This window comes from Gambusia affinis, linkage group LG20, assembly GCF_019740435.1.
Source record: "Gambusia affinis linkage group LG20, SWU_Gaff_1.0, whole genome shotgun sequence".
Taxonomy (NCBI): domain Eukaryota; kingdom Metazoa; phylum Chordata; class Actinopteri; order Cyprinodontiformes; family Poeciliidae; genus Gambusia; species Gambusia affinis.
The window spans coordinates 1978065-1997341 of record NC_057887.1 but is presented as its reverse complement, the minus strand read 5'-3'; the positions used below and the strand labels follow the sequence as shown (position 1 = coordinate 1997341).

General features: G+C 41.9%; 1 protein-coding gene across 2 annotated transcripts; it reads left to right on the top strand.

Annotated features, from left to right (window-relative positions):
* The first annotated feature begins 49 nt into the window (after positions 1 to 49).
* On the top strand, positions 50 to 18929 carry mbtd1 (mbt domain containing 1). 2 transcript variants are annotated; one of them, XM_044103047.1, is made up of 17 exons: positions 50 to 217; positions 2871 to 3075; positions 3545 to 3678; positions 3762 to 3876; positions 3958 to 4040; positions 4128 to 4245; positions 5135 to 5269; positions 5376 to 5464; positions 5549 to 5777; positions 6432 to 6487; positions 6945 to 7049; positions 7158 to 7305; positions 8140 to 8222; positions 8339 to 8573; positions 9881 to 9952; positions 14385 to 14534; positions 15200 to 18929. In XM_044103047.1, exons 1-17 carry the CDS (start codon positions 197 to 199, stop codon positions 15316 to 15318), a joined length of 2097 nt encoding a protein of 698 aa, XP_043958982.1. In that variant the 5' UTR covers positions 50 to 196; the 3' UTR covers positions 15319 to 18929. The 2 variants fall into 2 exon arrangements, with proteins under 2 accessions (XP_043958982.1, XP_043958983.1); XM_044103048.1 differs by lacking the exon at positions 14385 to 14534.
* Positions 18930 to 19277: the final 348 nt, after the last annotated feature.

The window sequence follows — 19277 nt, the reverse complement described above, 5'->3', positions numbered from 1 at the left end:
CATTCGGAATTGACCAATCAAAGAAAAGTAGGTTACGCTCGCTCATGCGCAGTTGGGCCAGAGTAATTTGTTGATATCCTATTCACTAGTATTCATTTAGACCTTCGTATTCTATAGTCAGCTTTATCCACAGCGCGGGAGTTTAATTTACAGCAGGAAGCAGAGCTAAGATAAATGTTTTCTATATGAGGGGCTGATGGAAGACGCACGGGATTTGGTGAGTGACTTTGAGACATGTTTGGGCCTGAGTTAGCGCTCCTCCTTTGTTGTTGTCGCTTACGCTAGCAAGCTAATGCTTCTGACAGCGTTATTTATTTGAAAGCGCTCATAAAAGCTTTGTGGTATAACCAAAATGATCGAGATTGACCTTAACTTTACACACAAATGTATGTGTTTTATTTTAACGCAATAAAAACTCTGCTTCTTTGGTTAAGGAATTTAAGAAAAAACGATTTCCGCTAGCTAGTTGTGCTAGTGCTTCTCGACAGAACTAGCATAACAAGCTAGTCTCAAAGTTCCTCTTATTTTTGTTTCTTTTGTATTTTTCTTAAATGTTGCAGTCTTCTGTTTTGTTCATGTATATTTTTATTTAGACTCTAACTGATGGCAGGAGCATTTCCCCAGCATCTTTGTATGTTTCATTGGGCTCAAATTCCACCTGTAATAAACTGAAGAGGAAGTAAGAATGTTTTGATGGCACTAAATGCTTGAAATTTGTTCAGAAGTTTGGAATCGACTGGCGAAGAATGTGGGCTTTCAAAACACCTTTTAAAATGTACAGAAAAAGGAATCAGGATTTTTTGGATTAGTGGGAATGACCAAAACAGATGCAGAATAGACCAGTGTAGTTTTATTTTTAGTCTTGAAAGCTTGATTAAATTTTTTGGTCAGTATTAAAGTATATCAAATTGTCTACTGAAAATGTAAAGATATATTGATCATTTTGATGATGTAAAGTCGTTGTTTTTTAAACTATGCTTTTGAATTTTAAACTCTTATTCACCATTAGCAGCAGAATCATAACTTGAAACTTTTACATCAGGATCTTGCAACCTTTACAGTCCTAAAAGCAATGTTTGACCTCTGTCTAGTTATTTTCAAAGTCGCGTTTAGAGCTACAAACGTTACATCACCACTTGATAAAAGACAATGTATGATTTTAACCATCTGTTGTACAAATATTCTATTATAAAGTATCACTATTTTATTGTTAGGTGTAGGTTCTCGAATAAAAAAAACAAACCGTTTTGCCAAAGGGGATACATTTTCTTCCATGGCATGTTACTTGAGCAGAATGTTAAAAATAAAAAAAAGACAGTTTTAAATGTAGCATTAAGGCAAATATCTAAAATAACATTCCTGGTCTTGTGTCATTCTATATAAAAACTGAAAATGCACATTTGTCATATCTATATTTAAAATCATTTGTTGGTTCCTTATATATTTTTTATATCCAAACATAAACACATTGCTCAAACTTTGCCCAATTACGTATCTACACAGTAACGGTGAGCTACACAATAATGGCGCCCTTTTTGCAAAGCTCCCTTGCTACTTCACCATTTCCTACTTTTGTGGTGTTTGTTCAGAGAACTGTTCGGACTGTAGATCAATCCGTTTGTCCTGCTGGAGAGCTGACAATTGAGTCATTCATTTACATGACTGATGAATATACAGGAACATCTCAGCCAATTATTCCAGTGACATAAATAACCTCTAAGGAGGTATTAAACATATTTTTCACTAAGACCACATTTCTGTATTAATAGTGTTTTTTTTAAATTATTATTATTATTGGTCTAATGTAATGATCTTCAATGTTTTAACAGTAAGCAGAAATAATGGGCTGAAAACATCAGTCTGTGTGGAATTAATCTATATATTAATTCATTATATACTAAATATATACTATACTAAATGTATACTAGTAGGTTGGTTAATAAAATACACATAGTAAAGGACAGATTGGCAACACCTGGATATGAAATGAGGGTCTGACTTTGTAGAAGTGTGAACTGACCCACTGTTTGTCCCTGTCCAGTTGCCATCAGTGCCACAGTCTTAGAGAAGCTTTGGTTTAGCAAACTGGTTAGTCTTTACCTGCTCCTTGTCTGAATAGTACAAACCTATCCACATTAGTTAAATTAAACTACATTATTTTTTAAAACTAAACATTTACATGAATATCTCTTTTTAACCTTCAATGCCAATTTCCTGTTTTGGTGAAATGCACTAATAGTTATTTCCATGTTCTCTTAATGAGAACAGAACCATATGAATATTCATCAGCTGCACCTGCTTCACTTAAAAAGCTTGAATTGTGGTTATCAGGAGCAACATGTTGACCGTTTGTTTCTGGCAGTTACAGTCCAAAAGATAGAAATATGGGTGTTTCACAAATCTATTCCATTGCACCAATTGACATGCTTTTCTGATAGACTCACATGTGCATCAAAATGTGTTTCGTATGACTTAATTATCACAAAATTTAGCAAATAGTTTTATTTTTGTTGTATTTTCAATTGATGTCAATATTGTCATTGATGCCTCTTGGAACCTCAGCTTTAACTTTCTGATTTTTTTTTAAATTTATTATTTGATCCAAAACCTGCAGAACTAAAGGAAATCTCTGAATTTCTATTATACTTCCTACTCCAGGAGGTATTTTCATGCAAATATGTGTTCACACATCCTCAGTCGACTTTAAAATCCGTGACCTGTCTGTCTTTTGCTTGAAGGTAATCGTTCACCAATGGCGCATTACAAATGATGCAACTAAAGCTGGTGGGCCTGTTTTACAGGTCGTGATGTATGTGTGATATTTGTGTAGACATTTCCTTTCCTCTGATCTTTGCTGTTTTGCTGTCAAGGCTGAGCGCACTGCACGTTCGGAGCGGAAGCGCCGGGACTCTTTCGGGATGTTTGATGGCTACGACAGCTGCAGCGAGGAGTCCACCAGCAGCTCCAGCTCAGAGGACAGTGAGGATGACGTTGTGCGCTCCATTCCAGCCAGCCTGCCCATCATCAAGAACAACGGACAGGTCTACACCTACCCTGATGGCAAAGCTGGGATGGGTCAGTACATAACAACTGCTTCCTTTGCCTTCTGTTCGAGAATCTTGACAAAACGTGATGTTAAAATGGCTCTTCTAGAAGGGGATGACTTGTTTTTTTGTTTTTTTACCTCTTTTCTTAAGCATTTATTGTTTTGAGTTAGAATTATTTTTAGTTTTCTCTCTTTAAACACTTTATGGAAAGTGTCCATAACGGTTCAACAGTTTAGAGTAACTGAACTGGGAACAAACAGCTTTGTTTCCATGGTTTCCATGGAAATTTCTCCTGTCACGGTCATGTTTCATCTATTCATTCACATAGTTGGTCTGACATTTGCATTATAAAAGGGGATGCCTTAGTTTTTATACTCATCTGCTTGGTCTAAGCAATTGCAATGGCAGGTATTAATTTTATATATTACTTTGAGGTATGTCTTCAACTTTCCCACTTAAATGAAACATTTATGTAATCTATTTTGTGACCTCTCCAGCTACATGTGAGATGTGTGGAATGGTTGGTGTTCGAGACGCTTTTTACTCCAAAACCAAGCGCTTCTGCAGCGTTTCCTGTTCCAGGAGTTATTCCTCAAATTCCAAAAAAGCTAGCATTCTCGCACGACTTCAGGTAAATCATCTGGATTAGGAGCTTGCCAAATCCTGGTATTTCAGTTCACTGACGCTGATGCCTGGCTCGTTTTATTCCACAAGGGCAAGCCTCCGACAAAGAAGGCTAAAGTCTTACAGAAACAGCCTCTTATGGCAAAGTTGGCAGCTTATGCCCAGTACCAAGCAAGCCAACAGAACCAAGCCAAGTCTAAATCTGGTAAGTCAGCAAAAAGCATTGATTGTATTTAATGAGTGTATGAGTTGTAGCCTGACCTTCACCTTCCCTGGACCTTCCTAGTCGTTCCTGCAGAGAGCTTTGACTGGGGAAGGTATATCTGCAGCAGTAACACGGTGGGAGCTCCCGTCAGCTGTTTTAAGCATGTAAGTTACAGCTGAATATCAACTGGAGAGGCTTGAGCTCAACTCTCTTGACTGAATGTTGTCGTGCTGATTTCTGTGTAACATCAGGCCCCCATGGGGACATGCTGGGGAGACATAAAGGAAGGAGTCAGGATTGAAGTGCCCAACTCTGACACCAACCTCTCCACTAAGGTCTACTGGATTGCAGAAATTATAAAGCTAGCAGGTAAGACTGTCAGAAAAGGTAAATGGTTCCAGGGAACAAGCTAGATTCTGTGCAAATGATTTGTCAAGATATAGGAAAAAAGATTCAATAAGGTTTTTTTGTCATTTTCTAATAGTCCCTTGATAATTTCTCTAGTATGTGTAGGAGGTACACAGATGGTGCAAGAAGATGGAGTTTGCCAGCATTTTCTAAAGAAAAAAGTGTTGACTCTAAATTAGAGATGCAAGTCTTTCAGCGTCTTTCGATTCAGAAATGATTTTTAACTCAGAAACCAGTTTTTCTATTCAAACGGTCCTCAGATTCTGTTTAAGTTATATCACTGACAAGAAGAAAAGACAGTGTACACAAATAGAACATTTATGTAAAAATATTCTATAAGATTGATTAAATATAGAAATAATTATATGTTCTGCAATTAAACACATTCAATTTATTTTAAAAACTGGATATGATTTATTAATTATTTCATGTTCCTGGTCTGAAGCACATTATGACTGAATTTCAACCGTTACCAATTTCACCAATCGAACTCAGTGGGCGGGATTAGAACAGAGACCCTGGCTTCTGATTGGCTGCTTCAAACAGCAAGTCAAGACAACTTCTCCCGCGTTTGCTTTGCTGTCATAAATAATTAATTTATTAGTCAATTTGACACTCTTCACTCTCATTATTAAACTAGTTAATTAGTTATATTGTCAAGTTGAAAAAAGGAAGTAAATAGAAGACAGTGGATTTTTAAGGCTGTTTTTTTTTTCTGACTGTATTTTATAAGAATGAAGTGTGTTTTACAGGGACACAGTAAATAATGTAGAAAAGGAATCTAGCGGTGAAACGTAAATTCCATTTGTTTCCATGTTAAAGCAAAGGGTTTTGTTCTGTGGCTCTGCAGGGTTCAAGGCACTGCTGAGGTATGAGGGCTTTGACAGTGACACCAGCAAAGACTTCTGGTGTAACCTGTGCATTCCTGAGGTGCATCCAGTAGGCTGGTGCGCCTCCAGCAACAAACCACTCGTACCTCCAAAAAGTGAGCCTTGCTCCTCACTCGTTCAGAGTTTGATCTCGAAGCTGCCGAGTCTCCTTCCCGTTGGTGCTAACTTGCAGCTGTGACATCTGTCATCTCTCACCTCCAGGCATACAGCATAAGTACTCTAACTGGAAACCCGTTCTTGTGAAGCGTCTCACTGGAGCCAAAACACTGCCAACGGACTTTACCGCCAAGGTGAAACACGCAGCTTCCCACAGTTACAGCCCAGCTTTGCCCGAATGATTCCTTAAGTCAACCGCTCATCTTCCCCAACGTCAGGTCCGTGAAAACATGCAATTCCCATTTAAGAAGCTGATGCGGGTGGAGGTGGTGGATAAGAACTACCTGTGCCGGACACGGGTGGCTCTGGTGGAGCAGGTGATCGGAGGACGCCTCAGGCTGGTCTATGAGGACGATGGCCTTGATGACTTCTGGTGCCACATGTACAGCCCTCTGATCCACAACATCGGCTGGTCACGCAGCATCGGACACCGCTTCAAACGATCTGGTAGGAGGTGAAAATTTCTCACACTTTGCACTCCGGTCCATTTTGAGACTGGGCCAAGTAGCTAAATGTACTGGGTCATCTGTCCAAATCCTTGATGTCTGGTGTATAAAACCCAATAGTTAGTCATGCAGACTGTTTCTATACACATTGGGTTGTTCTCAGGAGCTCAGTGAACTCCAGGAGTACCATGATAGGATGAGAGGACTCACTGAGCATTGAGTCCAGTGATTAAAGTTCCTCACTACTAAATATTCCACAGTGGTTGGAGCAGTAGGTTACAGACCTCCACCTGGCCGTCCTGAGGTCAAGCCCCCTTGGCACCTTTGCTCCTCTAAGCCTCCTCTCTGCCCCTCCCCCTCTGATTGGCTGATAGATGAAGAGTGCTAACGCCTTGACTGAATTATGAATATATCACATGTAACTGTTTACATCCATCGATGCCATGATTTTTACTGACTTGCCGCATGAACAGGCTTATTCACGTGTGTTTTTAATTGAATTTCGTATTTGATGGAAGCACTGCAATTGTGAAAGTTTTGACATTAACAGAATATCAGCAAAGATTTTCTCACTTTTGCAATGGAAACGGAGCTATGACGGGACTAGTTTAATCCATTCATTCTTTTTGCTGATGTAGCACTTTTGCTTCCTCAGATGTCCCAAAGAAAGCAGAAGGACAGGTCGATGCCCCCGCACAACTCTTTCAGAAGGTAAGAAGGTCTGACCTTCCAGTGGCCGCAGGACGTGCGTCATGAACGGTGGTGAAGCGTCTCCTTAAATCAGGGATTCTGTTTAAATGAATAGTTTAGATGATTATTTGCAGTCTGTGTGGCTCCAGCTGTGATCAGATTGAGGTGGGAGATCCAGAACTCAAAGCATGTGGTTATATGTCTGTGCTGGTATGTACCGCTGCTGCCCTCTGGATCTTTTAGTTACCCCTCAAACAGATAAAGTTTACCTTTAAAAAAAAAAAAATCTGAAATAAGTTCTAACTTTATGCAGAATTGTAAATCTGATATACATTGACCTTCCTGGGATTAGCATTGCTTATGACAACCAACATTAACACTGTCTCTTCTTCCTTAATAGAGAAAGTAATGTACCATTTTATTATGCAATCAAACCTTTTATTGAAATGTGTCTGTTCTGTCAATATTATTATCCCAGGTAAAAGACGTTGACCAGAGTGAGGAATGGTTCAAAGATGGGATGAAGTTAGAAGCTATAGATCCCCTCAACCTCTCTGCTATCTGTGTAGCCACGGTCAAAAAGGTGAGCGTGTTCACTTGACGCGACGTGGATGATGAACCAAGCAACTGATGTTGTTTTCATATTTTGATCGCCTCCGAGAGGCAGCCTGATTGACGTGTTGCTCTGCAGGTGCTGGCAGATGGTTACCTCATGATTGGTATCGATGGCTCTGAGGCCATCGACGGGTCAGACTGGTTCTGCTACCACGCCATGTCTCCCTCCATCTTCCCTGTCGGCTTTTGTGAAATCAACAACATTGAACTCACGCCTCCAAAAGGTACACTTCAGTTTCTCGGCCCACTTCAAGTTTAAACCAACACTGTTCAGTAGCTCCATTCAGAAATCACTTCAAGGCCGAGTCTAAGTGGCTTTTTACCCCTGACTTATCAGTAGAAGTAGTTACAGTTCTGCATCAGCTGATATGTAAGCTGGGCCCAGCTGGCTTCAGATGTAGGGACAGATGATGTGTGTCAGACCAGCCAGCAGCAAGATTAAAGCCCTAAACACATACTTGGAGATCATTTGATAGAACTTGATGACCAAAAACAAGATCGCTGTATCCAACTTGTAGAGTCGACCCGCTCTGACGGCTTTATTCCTGAAAACTCACAGCTGTGTGGAATATTAACATCTCTACTTGTTCCTAAATGAGCAGAAGGAGCTCAGAGCTCTTTAGCTTTATAAGGCTATGTTCACAGCACGGCTTAATGCTCAATTTAAAACATTTTTCTGCTGCAATTTATTTATTCATTTCTTTTTGCATGGCCGTTCATATTACGAAATACGACTGTAATAAGACTTTACATCCCCAACGCGACCCGCATGCGCAGAAGAAGATTGTAGGCGTCACACAGCAGCGCTCTCTTTACAGGTGTAATAATGGACGCCACCGTCTACGGATCAACTTAGTTATTCAGAGTCGTCAACATCGTCACAGTATCATAGCAACACAAGGGAAGCTGATGAAAACAAAGTGCAACTGTTAGCGATCAGTTTTATTTTTTTACTGCGGTGAAGAACTGGATTTGGATTGTGTTTTCCAGCTGTGTGAATGTAGCCTAACAGACCTGAGGTTCTGATTGGATCTTTTGTTTGCCTGGCTGTTCTCCAGGGTACACTAAGCTGCCATTTAAATGGTTTGACTACCTCAGAGAAACGGGCTCAGTAGCTGCACCAGTCAAACTCTTTAACAAGGTAAGATTTACTGGCCTTCTTTCCTTCTTTCTCCTCTGGAGTTAGAAGTGACCTCTAGATTCAGTTCCTTTCCTTCCCTTGGTGTGTATTAACCCCCTCTACCATGCGGCTTACAGGAGGTTCCCAATCACGGTTTCCGGATAGGCATGAAGCTGGAAGCCGTAGATTTGATGGAGCCACGGCTGGTGTGTGTTGCCACGGTGACGAGAATCGTGCACCGGCTGCTAAGGATCCACTTTGACGGCTGGGAAGACGAGTATGACCAGTGGGTGGACTGTGAGTCACCAGACCTCTACCCAGTGGGCTGGTGTCAGCTGACAGGCTACCAGCTCCAACCACCTGCCTCACAAAGTAAGAACCTCGGTTCCCTCATCCTCCTCTTTCTTCACCTGGATCCAGGCTACCTGCTTCATATGCACATACACACCGCGGCGCATCAAAGAGTCAGGCGATCAGCAGGTCTGCTGATGAGTCAGTCAGTTGGATTCCATCATTTCTCTGACGACAGCAGGGTTCAGATTCTTCTGATTCTTCACGTTTCTGTGACATCGTTTCAGCTCCAGAGCTCAACGACATGAAAGAAGGAACTGAGACTCGGTAACGTGGGACGATGCCAAAACAGCATCAGCCTACAGAGACCCTGAACAATAAGACCTCTCTAAAGTAAAGCGGCTCACTTGCACATCTTTATCAGTTCATGAACACTGCCAGGTGTTAATGTGATGGCACCATCCACTTACGGAGAGATTTTGTGTTGTTGCATGAGTTATTCCAGGACATGGTGACTGCTGTAGGGTCAGTCAGATCCAGAAAGGATGAAATATGACCAACATGTCAGAGAGAGATTCACATCTTCATGTTTATAGGATGAGAGGACTCATGATAGGATGAGAGGACTCTGGGTCTCCACTGATCAGTACAGACTTGTGAAAGTCTAACATGTATAACCATCGCTGCAGATATCTGACCCAGTTAGTATCTGTTCAATGTCAGCAGCCAGCAAAATGAACTGTGGTAACCCTCTGTGGGATTTTATTTTTACCACAATCCCTTCAGGTAACTAAAGGCTGCCACAAATGCTTTTTTTTTTTTTTCTTCTTCTTCTTCTAACTAGCAATTATTCCTTGGAGGGGGGATCTTATTTATATACTTACTTTTAATAAATGTTTTTTTTTTTTAATAATCTCACAAAATAAAATGTAGGTAAAATTTAGCATTTAACAGTGTAAATTATTTGTACGACGCACCCGCTGTGACATGACAAATGTAAATGTTTTTATTTCTAATTTAATTAACATGTTACTTACTTCCATTAATTTTGACGAGTAAAAGTTAAATCACAATTTCTGCTTTTATATGCTAAAATTCAGAGCGGAACCTTTGTATTGTGTTTCTGTAATGTCCACAAATCCGACGCACAAGTGATGTCTGCAAACGGCAGGAAGCCGCTTCTCTCTGCCCAATTGGAGCTCACTTCTGCTTCTAAAAATAATCTGATTGGATGTTGGGAAAGCCCATTGTGGTGCTAGAAGAAGCTATTCAAACCTGATTTAAAAAAAAAAAAAGTAACACTTTGTGTTGTTGTTTATTTTCCCCCCCGTATCCTAATTTGTGTCCTTTGTTGATACATGAGTTTGAGTTTTGGTCTCTGCTTTCAGGTAACAGAGACACGCCTCTGTCTGTGCCCAAGCAGAAGAAGAAGACGCCTCAGTACAAAGGACAGAAGAAAAGTCAGTAAGCTTTTCATGCTCGGTGTTTTTCCTCTTCCTCTCTTTCCTCTTCCTCCGCCTGTCACTCGCTACTTTGGTGTTGGAAACTCATGTAAAATGTTTTTATTGGACCCAACGTGTCACATTGCACAGCGTGGGGAAAAGAGGGAATTGGCATTTGTTTCAGTTGATAGTTGAGATAACTCTCGGAAGCAGAAAGGATTGTCAGACCTTTTGGTTTGTGTTGACATCACCTAAACCACTGTGCTAGTGTGAACACTAGTGGACAGTGGTAAACTCAGATTAGTGGTCAGGGTGTTGGGGAGTTTCTTTCAAGTCACAGGGGATGTTGCTGCTTTAGGGGGGGGTTTCCACTGAAGACATGACTTTCAGGGTCTGAAGGTCATCTGAGTGTGGAAGCTTTCAAACTGAACAAGGCTGTTAAGGGCTGGTTATATCGAGGAACTCCTGAAACAGCAGATGGGTTAATGGCGGTGGACCTAATGTAGTTGTAGGAAGGGTGGGAGGAAAACGAAGAGGCGAGGTTGAAATACTTTTGTTTGGCCTCAAGAAATATCGACCCAGAAGGGAAAATAGGGAGGGAAGTGAGTCCATCGCCAGGGGACAATAGTGGATGCTGAAGGCGATACGTTTTTGCAGCCTTGTGGTTGATAATGTGGCGTTGAGGTCTGAGGCCGATCCCACTCTAAAAACAGTCTGTCCACATCGATGGATCCCAGCCTCTGTCAGAAGGTTTACTCCCTAGTTCTGACCTTCAGGAGGAGCAGTGTGGCTTTCACCCTCATCAACAAACTGACTGTGGAGCAGAGCCACATCGTGGTGGAAGTTTGCTTGGCTGATCTGTGGCTCTGAAGAAGGTTCTGGTTCATCTGTGCAGCATCTTGTTGAGGCGCTGTCGGAGCGCCGGGTTCTGACGATGCCTTAGGGCCGTCCTGTCCTTTTACAGGACAAAGCAAGAGCTGCTGCTGCTGCTGCTGATGATGATGATTTTGCTGGTCAAAATGATTTCTTAAAGTATTTTTCCCTGTTAGTCTACAAGTCGATGTGTATTTGAATTCACTCATATACTCATTCATTCATTCATTCATTCATATCATATTGTATTTGACCTGGGAGCACCAGCAGGCATGTAGTCATTACTATGAGCAGCTCTGTAGATGGAAGTTGCAGCAGCTGGAGGGTAGAGATAGAGCTGACTTCTATATCCAAATGGTCTAGTTAAAGCCTCTGGAGCATTACAGTCTTCAGTTTTCACCTAATAGTTTTAAAAATTGACCGAATCATTGACTGGTTGCTTTGATAGGCAGATCTTTACTGAGCAAAATACTGTGTTTTCTAAAAGATGTTCAAAAGTTTTTATTTTTAAACCAGTATAATCAGCAGATGAAGAGTGAACTACAAAATCATATTTTGGTTTCTGCTAGAATAGGAATAAAGTTTCTTGTTTGGCTGCCATCACCACTCTGAATGCTGCCAAGTGGTCAATTTGACCTGGTCTGTTTTTTCTGACTTATAGTTTTCTCAGTGGAGAAGTGCAACATCAGTAATGATCTAGTCATTTCTCCAGATCAGACAGTTTTTATCTGGGAAATTGCACTCAGATTTCATTGTGCAATGTTTTATTGTTACAATGGCAATAAAGATTGTTTTGTATTTTTCATGTTGGCCTTTTTATATGTGGAGTTTTAAAGAGAAAATAGAATTGAAGCTGTTTTGGATTAAAGCTGCAACATAAAATAAAAAGGTGCAACACTTTCTGAGAACATTCGGAGCTTTCTAAATGAACACTTGGTAATGTGTACCCAGGAAAAATGTCTTCCTGTTGATGTCCGTCCAGAAAGTGGTTCTGGTTTTTGGTTAACTATGCAGCATTGATAAAAATACACAAATGTGTAAAAAAATAAAAAAAAATTAAAAATCCCAGTTCCAGTCAAATGCAGTGATTGTAAAAAGTGGTTGAATGAAGTGTAAAGCTGCTGGTTTAATATCACTGAGACGTTTTAGATGTCAACTGAACTCCATACAGATTGTGTACAGTTATGGACGAACAACACGACAGCAACGACATTGAAGTTTCTACTAAATCAGAGTAGAAATAGTTTTTTTTAGAATTATACTGCTGATTTTTTACTGGAATTGAACATTTTATAAAAAAACTAAATTAACTGTAATGACTGAAATTCAGAGGAATGATCATTTTTGCAATAGCGTCCCACCATACGGATGTTGACCAGACTTTGCTCAGTGACTCATGCTGCTCACATACAAGCTACATTTTCCACTAAATGTTGTAGAAAAAAAAAAGAGTTATATATATATATATATTTAGGAAAAATAAACTAAAAGACAAATATTCCATAAACAGTTTGAGGCTGTCACTCATGTCTCAGAGCGCCACCTGCTGGTCTCCCTTCATGATGTTTCAGAGTTCTGTGCAGCTACCTGGATGTTTCTGTCGTGATGCGCTGTGATGGTTTCCCTGGGTTTCAGTCGGTGTATCACTCTGTGCTGTGGGCTCAGACTTTACATCTTCCAGCGTTTCCCATCCTCTGAGTCCGTTTGCAAATTAAGAATACCGTAGGATATATTTCAGGGGCAGAGTTTCCACCAGAAAACCTGCGGAGCCCGATGTAGGGGCGCTAGAGCGAGTGGCCCACTGGGACTTTATGTTAAAAAATGTTTGGTTTAAAAAAAAATAAATAAAAAATCTGAGATGCGTGAGCAGGGATCATAATCCTAATTCATCATAATCATAATTCCATATGTGAGGCCAACGGGAAGGTGCAGTGACGATGCATTTGGTCAGAATCAGAATTACTATCGTATAATAAACAAAATTAGTTTTAGTCCAGCCCATCCAAAGAAGAACAAAAGAACAAGTTAAGACGTGGGTGGACAGGCGCCTGAGGTCATGGGAAGAGCTGCCCTTTCACTTGATGAGAATAAAAACATGAGGAAAGTTCAGTGTTCAAACGAGACGAATGCTGAACTGTTTGATCTTATTTTACTCCTCTAAACTTTCTTCTCGTTATTTTTGGCCAGACCTAAATACACTTAAATTAATGACAGGAATGGTGGCGGGAATGTGGGCTGTTTCTGTGTGAACTTCTGCTTTCCTCTTTTGTTTTTCCTTCCTTTTTCTTTGGCTGAAGGAGGAAAAAATAAAAACTGCACAAAAGAGAGGACATTTGGGAGGTGTTTATTGCTATGCAAGTGTGTGTGTGCGCGCAAGTGCTTGTTTGTTTGTGTGTGTGTTTGTAAGTAAGTCTGTGAACACTGTCCCAGATAGCTGCCCTCTACACCCCCAAGCATTTAGTCGTTGATAGTCGGGAGCGTTGGGTCCACAGGAATCATGGGGAAGCGACCCGGCAGCAGATAGCCTAGAGGTTTATATAACATCCAGGAGAATTTGAGCTAGCCAGCCGTCTGAGGCCGACAGAGAGAGAGAGAAAGAGAGAGAAAGAGCCAGTTCAGATGACGGTTGTTTTTGGTCAGGCTGACTCTGTTTGTTTTTCCATCTGGAATGTTGGAAAAGCCTATTGTTGTGCTAAAAGAAGCTATTTAATCCTGATTTTTTAAAAAGTCCTCGCTGGAACGACCCATCCATCCATCCATCCACACATACACACACACACACACACACACACACATTTGCATGGCTATCTACAGCCTAAACCTTATCCTTTAGGTTAAGGTTTAACCTCTAACCAAAACTCAACTCACACCTTAGTCCTAAATCTAACCCCTGGCCCAAAAACAGAGTTTCCCCTTGTGGGGCCAGGCTTTGGTACCCTTAAGGGGAAACTGTTTTCTCCTTGCCTTGTGGGTCCCCACAACATGGTATGTATCAGAAAAATAGTCCCCACAAGGAATTACAAACAAACAAACACACACACCAGCCAGACAGCCTAACTATGACCAGGACAGCTGCCAAGATGGTGCACACCCAGTTCAGTGTGTCAACTGTAACCCTAAATAATGTCGTCTTTGCTGCTACTGGTGTGTAAACAAGCCTATACAAAACAAACACTTAGTTTGGTGGGGAGGCAAATAAAGCCTGGTGGCCCGCCAGGCTGATGACACACTGAGGGAAACCCTGAGGGAGTTCATAGTGGGCAGGAAGTAAATATGGACACGGCAAATATCAGATACTGGAAGCAAAAGGTACGAGGGAGGAAAAAGTAAGATGGAAGTGAGCAAGAAAGGACAGAGAACGCAACGGTAGGAGGGACATGAATGGTGGCAGTGAGAGCAGCTCACCAGGGGCTTATTCAGATGGGAGAGTGGATGAACGTCTCAGCAGTGCTTCATTGAAGGTCGCATCCTGAGCTCTAACCTTTTACTTTCCTTCTTGGTTCATGACTGAACTGCTCAACTGAGCCCTGTGTGCAATAAGCCCCTGGTAGCTGACCCCAGTCTGGTTGGTGTTTAGAGAGGAAGATTCCGGTTGGTCGACGGCCCTTCAGTCAGTCAGGCAGGAGGAGGAGCAGCTTCTCAGGAGACGAAGAGCACAGTCCACCCACTTACTGTGTCCAGGGGCCTGCTCGGCCCCGAGCACATCTGCACCCCAACCACAAATCAGGTAATGGAACACTACTGACTACATGAGATGGGCCAGGAGCCCCAGAGGCTCAGGAGGCGGGGCCTCTGTGTGGCGACGCAGGCAGCTGCTGCTGCTGCCTGTCTCTGGTTGGACCCGTCGCTGTTCCCTTTTAGAAAACCTTTTACTGCTGTTTTTCGTGATGTTCTCAGTGCTTGGCCTCCAGGGGCCCGGTGGAGCGCCTGCACTGCAAAAACACTAAATCTTACCAAGTATTTTTGGTCAGGTTTCTACTGCAAATATGTTAATACACTTGGTACACTTAAAGGAAGTCAAAACTGTTTTATAAGTAACTTTTCCAAAACGTACAAGAGCTTCTGTAAGTAAATAATTTCATAATATTGACAAAAAAGTATTAGATCCATTAGCGAATTGTTTGACTTCTGAAAAAAAAGTCTCGTTACAAGTGAAATAATCCACCAATGGAACTAGAACATTTTCATCAATATTAAGAAACTATTGTCTTAAAACAAGCTCCGGTATCTTGCTGAAAAGTTTCCTGTAAATAATCTTTCTTATTTCAAGTGTACTAAGATATCTGCACTGGAAACGTGACCAAAAACTCTTGGTCAATTTGAATGTTTCTGCGGTGAGCTGCGTGTGCAGCAGCATGTCTGACCCCTGCTCTCTCTGCTGACCCCCTGCAGAGTCTCTGCTGCGGATGAAGGAGGACCCGGCCGACGGGGACGAGTTCACCTTCACCCAGGGAACCTCGGACCAAGAGAGCAACGGCTCAGGCAGCTACTACATCAAACAGGAGCCGTGAGGGGCCCCGACAGGAAGAGACGACACGGATCTGGAAGCCTGTCGGACCGGCTCCGGGATTACTGAGAAACCCAAACGGGAACATGTCTGAGCTGCTGCTGCTGCCCGGCAGCTGTGGGTACCGGAGCTCTGACCTCTGACCCGACCCACAGACTCACTGAGCAGCCGTCACTGAGCCAGAGCTCCAGTTGTGTTGTTGCTTCGGTTGGTTTCTGGTTTTTGGCAGACAGAGACGGTTCCTTTGGAGCAGTACAGACAGGCGGCGTTTGGTTTGTTTATAGTACTTGAAGATTTGATTTGATTTTCTACTATTTTGGGGGTTGTTTGTTTTTCTTGTATTTTTTGTGTTGTTTTTGTTGCATTAACTTCTTCAGTGGCTGTGTGGGAAATGTAACTTGTTGTTCCTTAAAATCTTTTCATATTTTTTATGAATTAATTTTTTTTTTTATGATTTACTCGGAGGTCTGTGGAGTCCAGGTTCCAGATGTACATAAGACAGACTGGTAGAGGTCCAGTGCAGCTCAGCATTACTCTTCAGCTCTTTGTGTTTCCAGCTCAGCGTTGTTCCACAGAGTGTAAATCTCTTCCAGCTTGTAGGCTTCTGATCAAAGTTCAGCCAGTTTCAGTCCCAGCAGCTTCCCCGCAACAGAACCTCTTCCTTTCATTCGTAAGACAACCGCTGGTTTCCCACGACAACCAGCTTGTGGGTAGGACGTCAACAAACACTGAGGGAAACTTTTTGGCGCAAGATCCTAAAAATGTTCTGAGTCCTAACTGTCCCCAAAAACCCTTCAGTCCATTCCATCGCGTTTCTAATGTGTTGTTGCTAATTCTGCATGACGTTTCCATGGGAACAGGCTGCCAGCCGCCCTCCCTCAGTCTGATGCTGACGGTCTTAGTAGCGGCGGCGGTGTGATCAGACTGGAGCGGAACGTGTTCGGTGGGGGGGAGCTGCGCTGCTCCTGTGGAGTCTGCTCATTTACTGTTTCTTTACTGATTAAACACTGAATGCGTTCTACTGAGGAACCTTTCCGCTCAGGCTGGAACGATCCCGCAGCCCTCTAAAGAAGCTGTTTTTATTATGTCCATTATTAATATCTGGGTAATATTTAGTGTGTGTTTTGTTTTGGTTTTTTTTCCTCGTGTTTTTTTTCCCTCTGTGCTCCTGTGTGTGAGATCTGAGCCACAGAACCACATGATGCACTGCTTCCCCTGCAGTCCAACACACAGAGCTCCACTTCCACATTCATACAGTCTACACATATTTATAAATATACATATAGAATAAGATGGGAGTCGTCGGGTCGATTAAGCTAGACTTTAGCAGCTGTTTATCTTCTACCTCGTGATGCTGACAGCTAACAGATCAACCACAGGAGGAGACGGATGATGGCAGCCATATGCAAACACATCCTGATCCCTCACTGGTCCACACCAAACACATCCATTCCTTCTCCTGCGTACCAGGTCGTCTCATGTCAATGTTATGCAATACCAGAGCTTATATTGTTTGGTTATATGAAATAAAATGTATCCCAGCTGCAGCCTCTCAGATCATTATAGAAGTGTAAGGAGTAGATTGTCTAACAGAAGCTTCAAACTGTGATTATTCAGGGGATTCCATGGAAGTGGCGCCGGATGAAGATGCAGGGCAGACGGTAGAAGGTCCACATGTAGGCTGAGTCACTTCTCAGGATGTTCCTTTAGCTGCAGCTGGAGCTGTTTGTTTTGGACCAGGGTGGGGGGGGGATGAGGGGTTCAGGATCTGCAGGGTTTTGGGAACTTGAATTGTTTTCATATTCACTATTCTCTGGAGCCAAAGCAGTGAACCGATGCGTCAGCCCCTCCACTGTCAGCAAATCTAAGTCAAATTCTCTTTCTGCTAAATCTGACTAGAATTCAGTTTATTGTTTCACTTGTTAGTGGTCAGGTGAACCCATTGCAGTTTTCTGGTGGATCGTTATTTAAGAAGCCTGACTTGTTGAGTCAAATTTTGGGCCAATACCAATTTTTATTTTGATTGTTTGTTGTTGTTTTTTTTTCCCTCTTTCCTGGAAAGTAGCTCAGTTAGCAACAGTGTGGTGTTGCTAACTGAGCATGTGCAGACGTGACCCCTGCAGAGGATAAAGTTGACAGCGGCTGATTTTCAGATTTTGGCCGTAGATACGATCAAGTTGTCATGTAAATATGGGTGAAGGGCAGGTCTGAGCCATCGGTGCACCTGCACAGAGCAACTTTTACTCTTTTTGTCATTAGTGTGGAAAATATTGGACTTCTGTGATCTAGATGTTATTCAGATATGAGAGCAGGTTTGTGAATCTGAGGGAGAAGCAACAGCATCAAATCTGGTTCGACTCAATCACAACCAAACGACTGTTAATCACATTTAATATGAACTTTGGAACCAAGACTAGCTTGGAGTTTGTTTACTGAACCATTTTTTTCTGTTTTTAGTGCTGCTAAAAACAACACACAACCAGATGCAATGACTCATCTCCACTTTCAGCAATAATTCAAAGAGGTTTAATGATTCCAAATGAATTTCTGGTTGAATTTTTATCAAAGGAGATCACCTCCTGTAAGACTTGTGATGACAGCGCGCGCTGCAGTCGCGGTTGTATTTGGCTTGGAAACGTTCTGCCTCAGGCCTGCTGACCTTGGAGGATCTGCGGTTTCCTGACGGATGCAGCTCATGTGAAACAGCTTTGAAATGAGCAATAAAGGACAAGGGTGCGAATCACTGCACATTAGTTCTGTTTGAGGTAGGATGAGAGCATTAATGTTTTGGTCCCCAAAGCTGCTGCTGCTAAAGTAGGAGGAGAACATCACTGTTGGATCTAGGAAATGATTCTTGTAGATAAGTCAACGCTCCAGTCTCAGCCTGACCCTGCTGAGCCGCACAGGACGACGACAACGACGACATGGAAGTGATGATTTGGACTCATTTGCAGAAAGTTTTGTACAGATGTGCTGAGCTGTGGGCCCCCTGTTCCCCCCCAGTGCACACCGTCCCTGTCCTGGGTTGCTCTAGATGTTGTCGGCCGTCCTCCAGTCGGTGTCTTAAGGTCAGGATCATCTGGAAGTCCAACCCCACTGAGGACTGATGACTGATTTTGGAAATGGGAAGCTCAGGTCTGCTTTTCTGCAGTTTAAAGGTTTCATTGAAATGTTTTGGAATTTGAAGCTAAATTTTGCCCAAGAAAGTCAACTGCAAATGAGTTTTTGACGGATTTCTGAAGAACCAGTAACGACCGACTGTTTTTAGGTGACTGACTCGTTCTCTTGGCGTTTCCCTTGAATTGGTCCCTGGTGGTCCTCCCTGCTCCCCTCCCCCTGCAGATACTAACACGGGTCTTTTGTATGTAATAGCCCTCAAATAAAATCATGATATAGTGGTGCTATATATAAATATAAATATATATATATTTATATTTGATAAGAATGACATATTGTCTTGTTACTGTCAGAAGATAATTGTGTGTTCAGATTATGGTTTATGGGGTGAAAAAAAAATCTATTTTGGATACAAATTTAAATTTAGTTGGGTAAATTTGTGCTGTGATAAATAAAGCTTTGATAGATTTTGTAAATAAAGCCAACTGTTTGGACCAACTATAATGAAAGGTTTTCTTTGTTTTCCTTGTGTTGCAAACTGTTTTCCGCATGGCTGTGAAAGTTTATCTGGTGGTTTTTGTAAAATCGGACTTTTACACTGAATAAAGAGCTTATGACGTCCGACGCTCGGAAATCCTTTTTCTCAGAAAAGTTGAAGGAAATGGTTTTCTTCACGCAACAGAAAAACACGAGTCCTTTACCAATGACCCATTTAATTCTCAGATATAATCCAGACACAAACAAATCCGTCTGAATATACACTTTCAAATCTACAGCATGTACATTGTTGACTGTCCTTATGGAAGTATCTCAGCTCATGCAGAACAACCAAACAGTAAAAAAAAA

Bases quoted from the DNA above. Each gene is read 5' to 3' on its own strand.
- mbtd1 (XM_044103047.1), top strand. From the start codon at position 197: ATGGAAGACGCACGGGATTTG. The intron at 3,076-3,544 runs GTCAGTACATAA...TGACCTCTCCAG, and splicing joins TGATGGCAAAGCTGGGATGG to CTACATGTGAGATGTGTGGA. The intron at 3,877-3,957 runs GTAAGTCAGCAA...GGACCTTCCTAG, and splicing joins CCAAGCCAAGTCTAAATCTG to TCGTTCCTGCAGAGAGCTTT.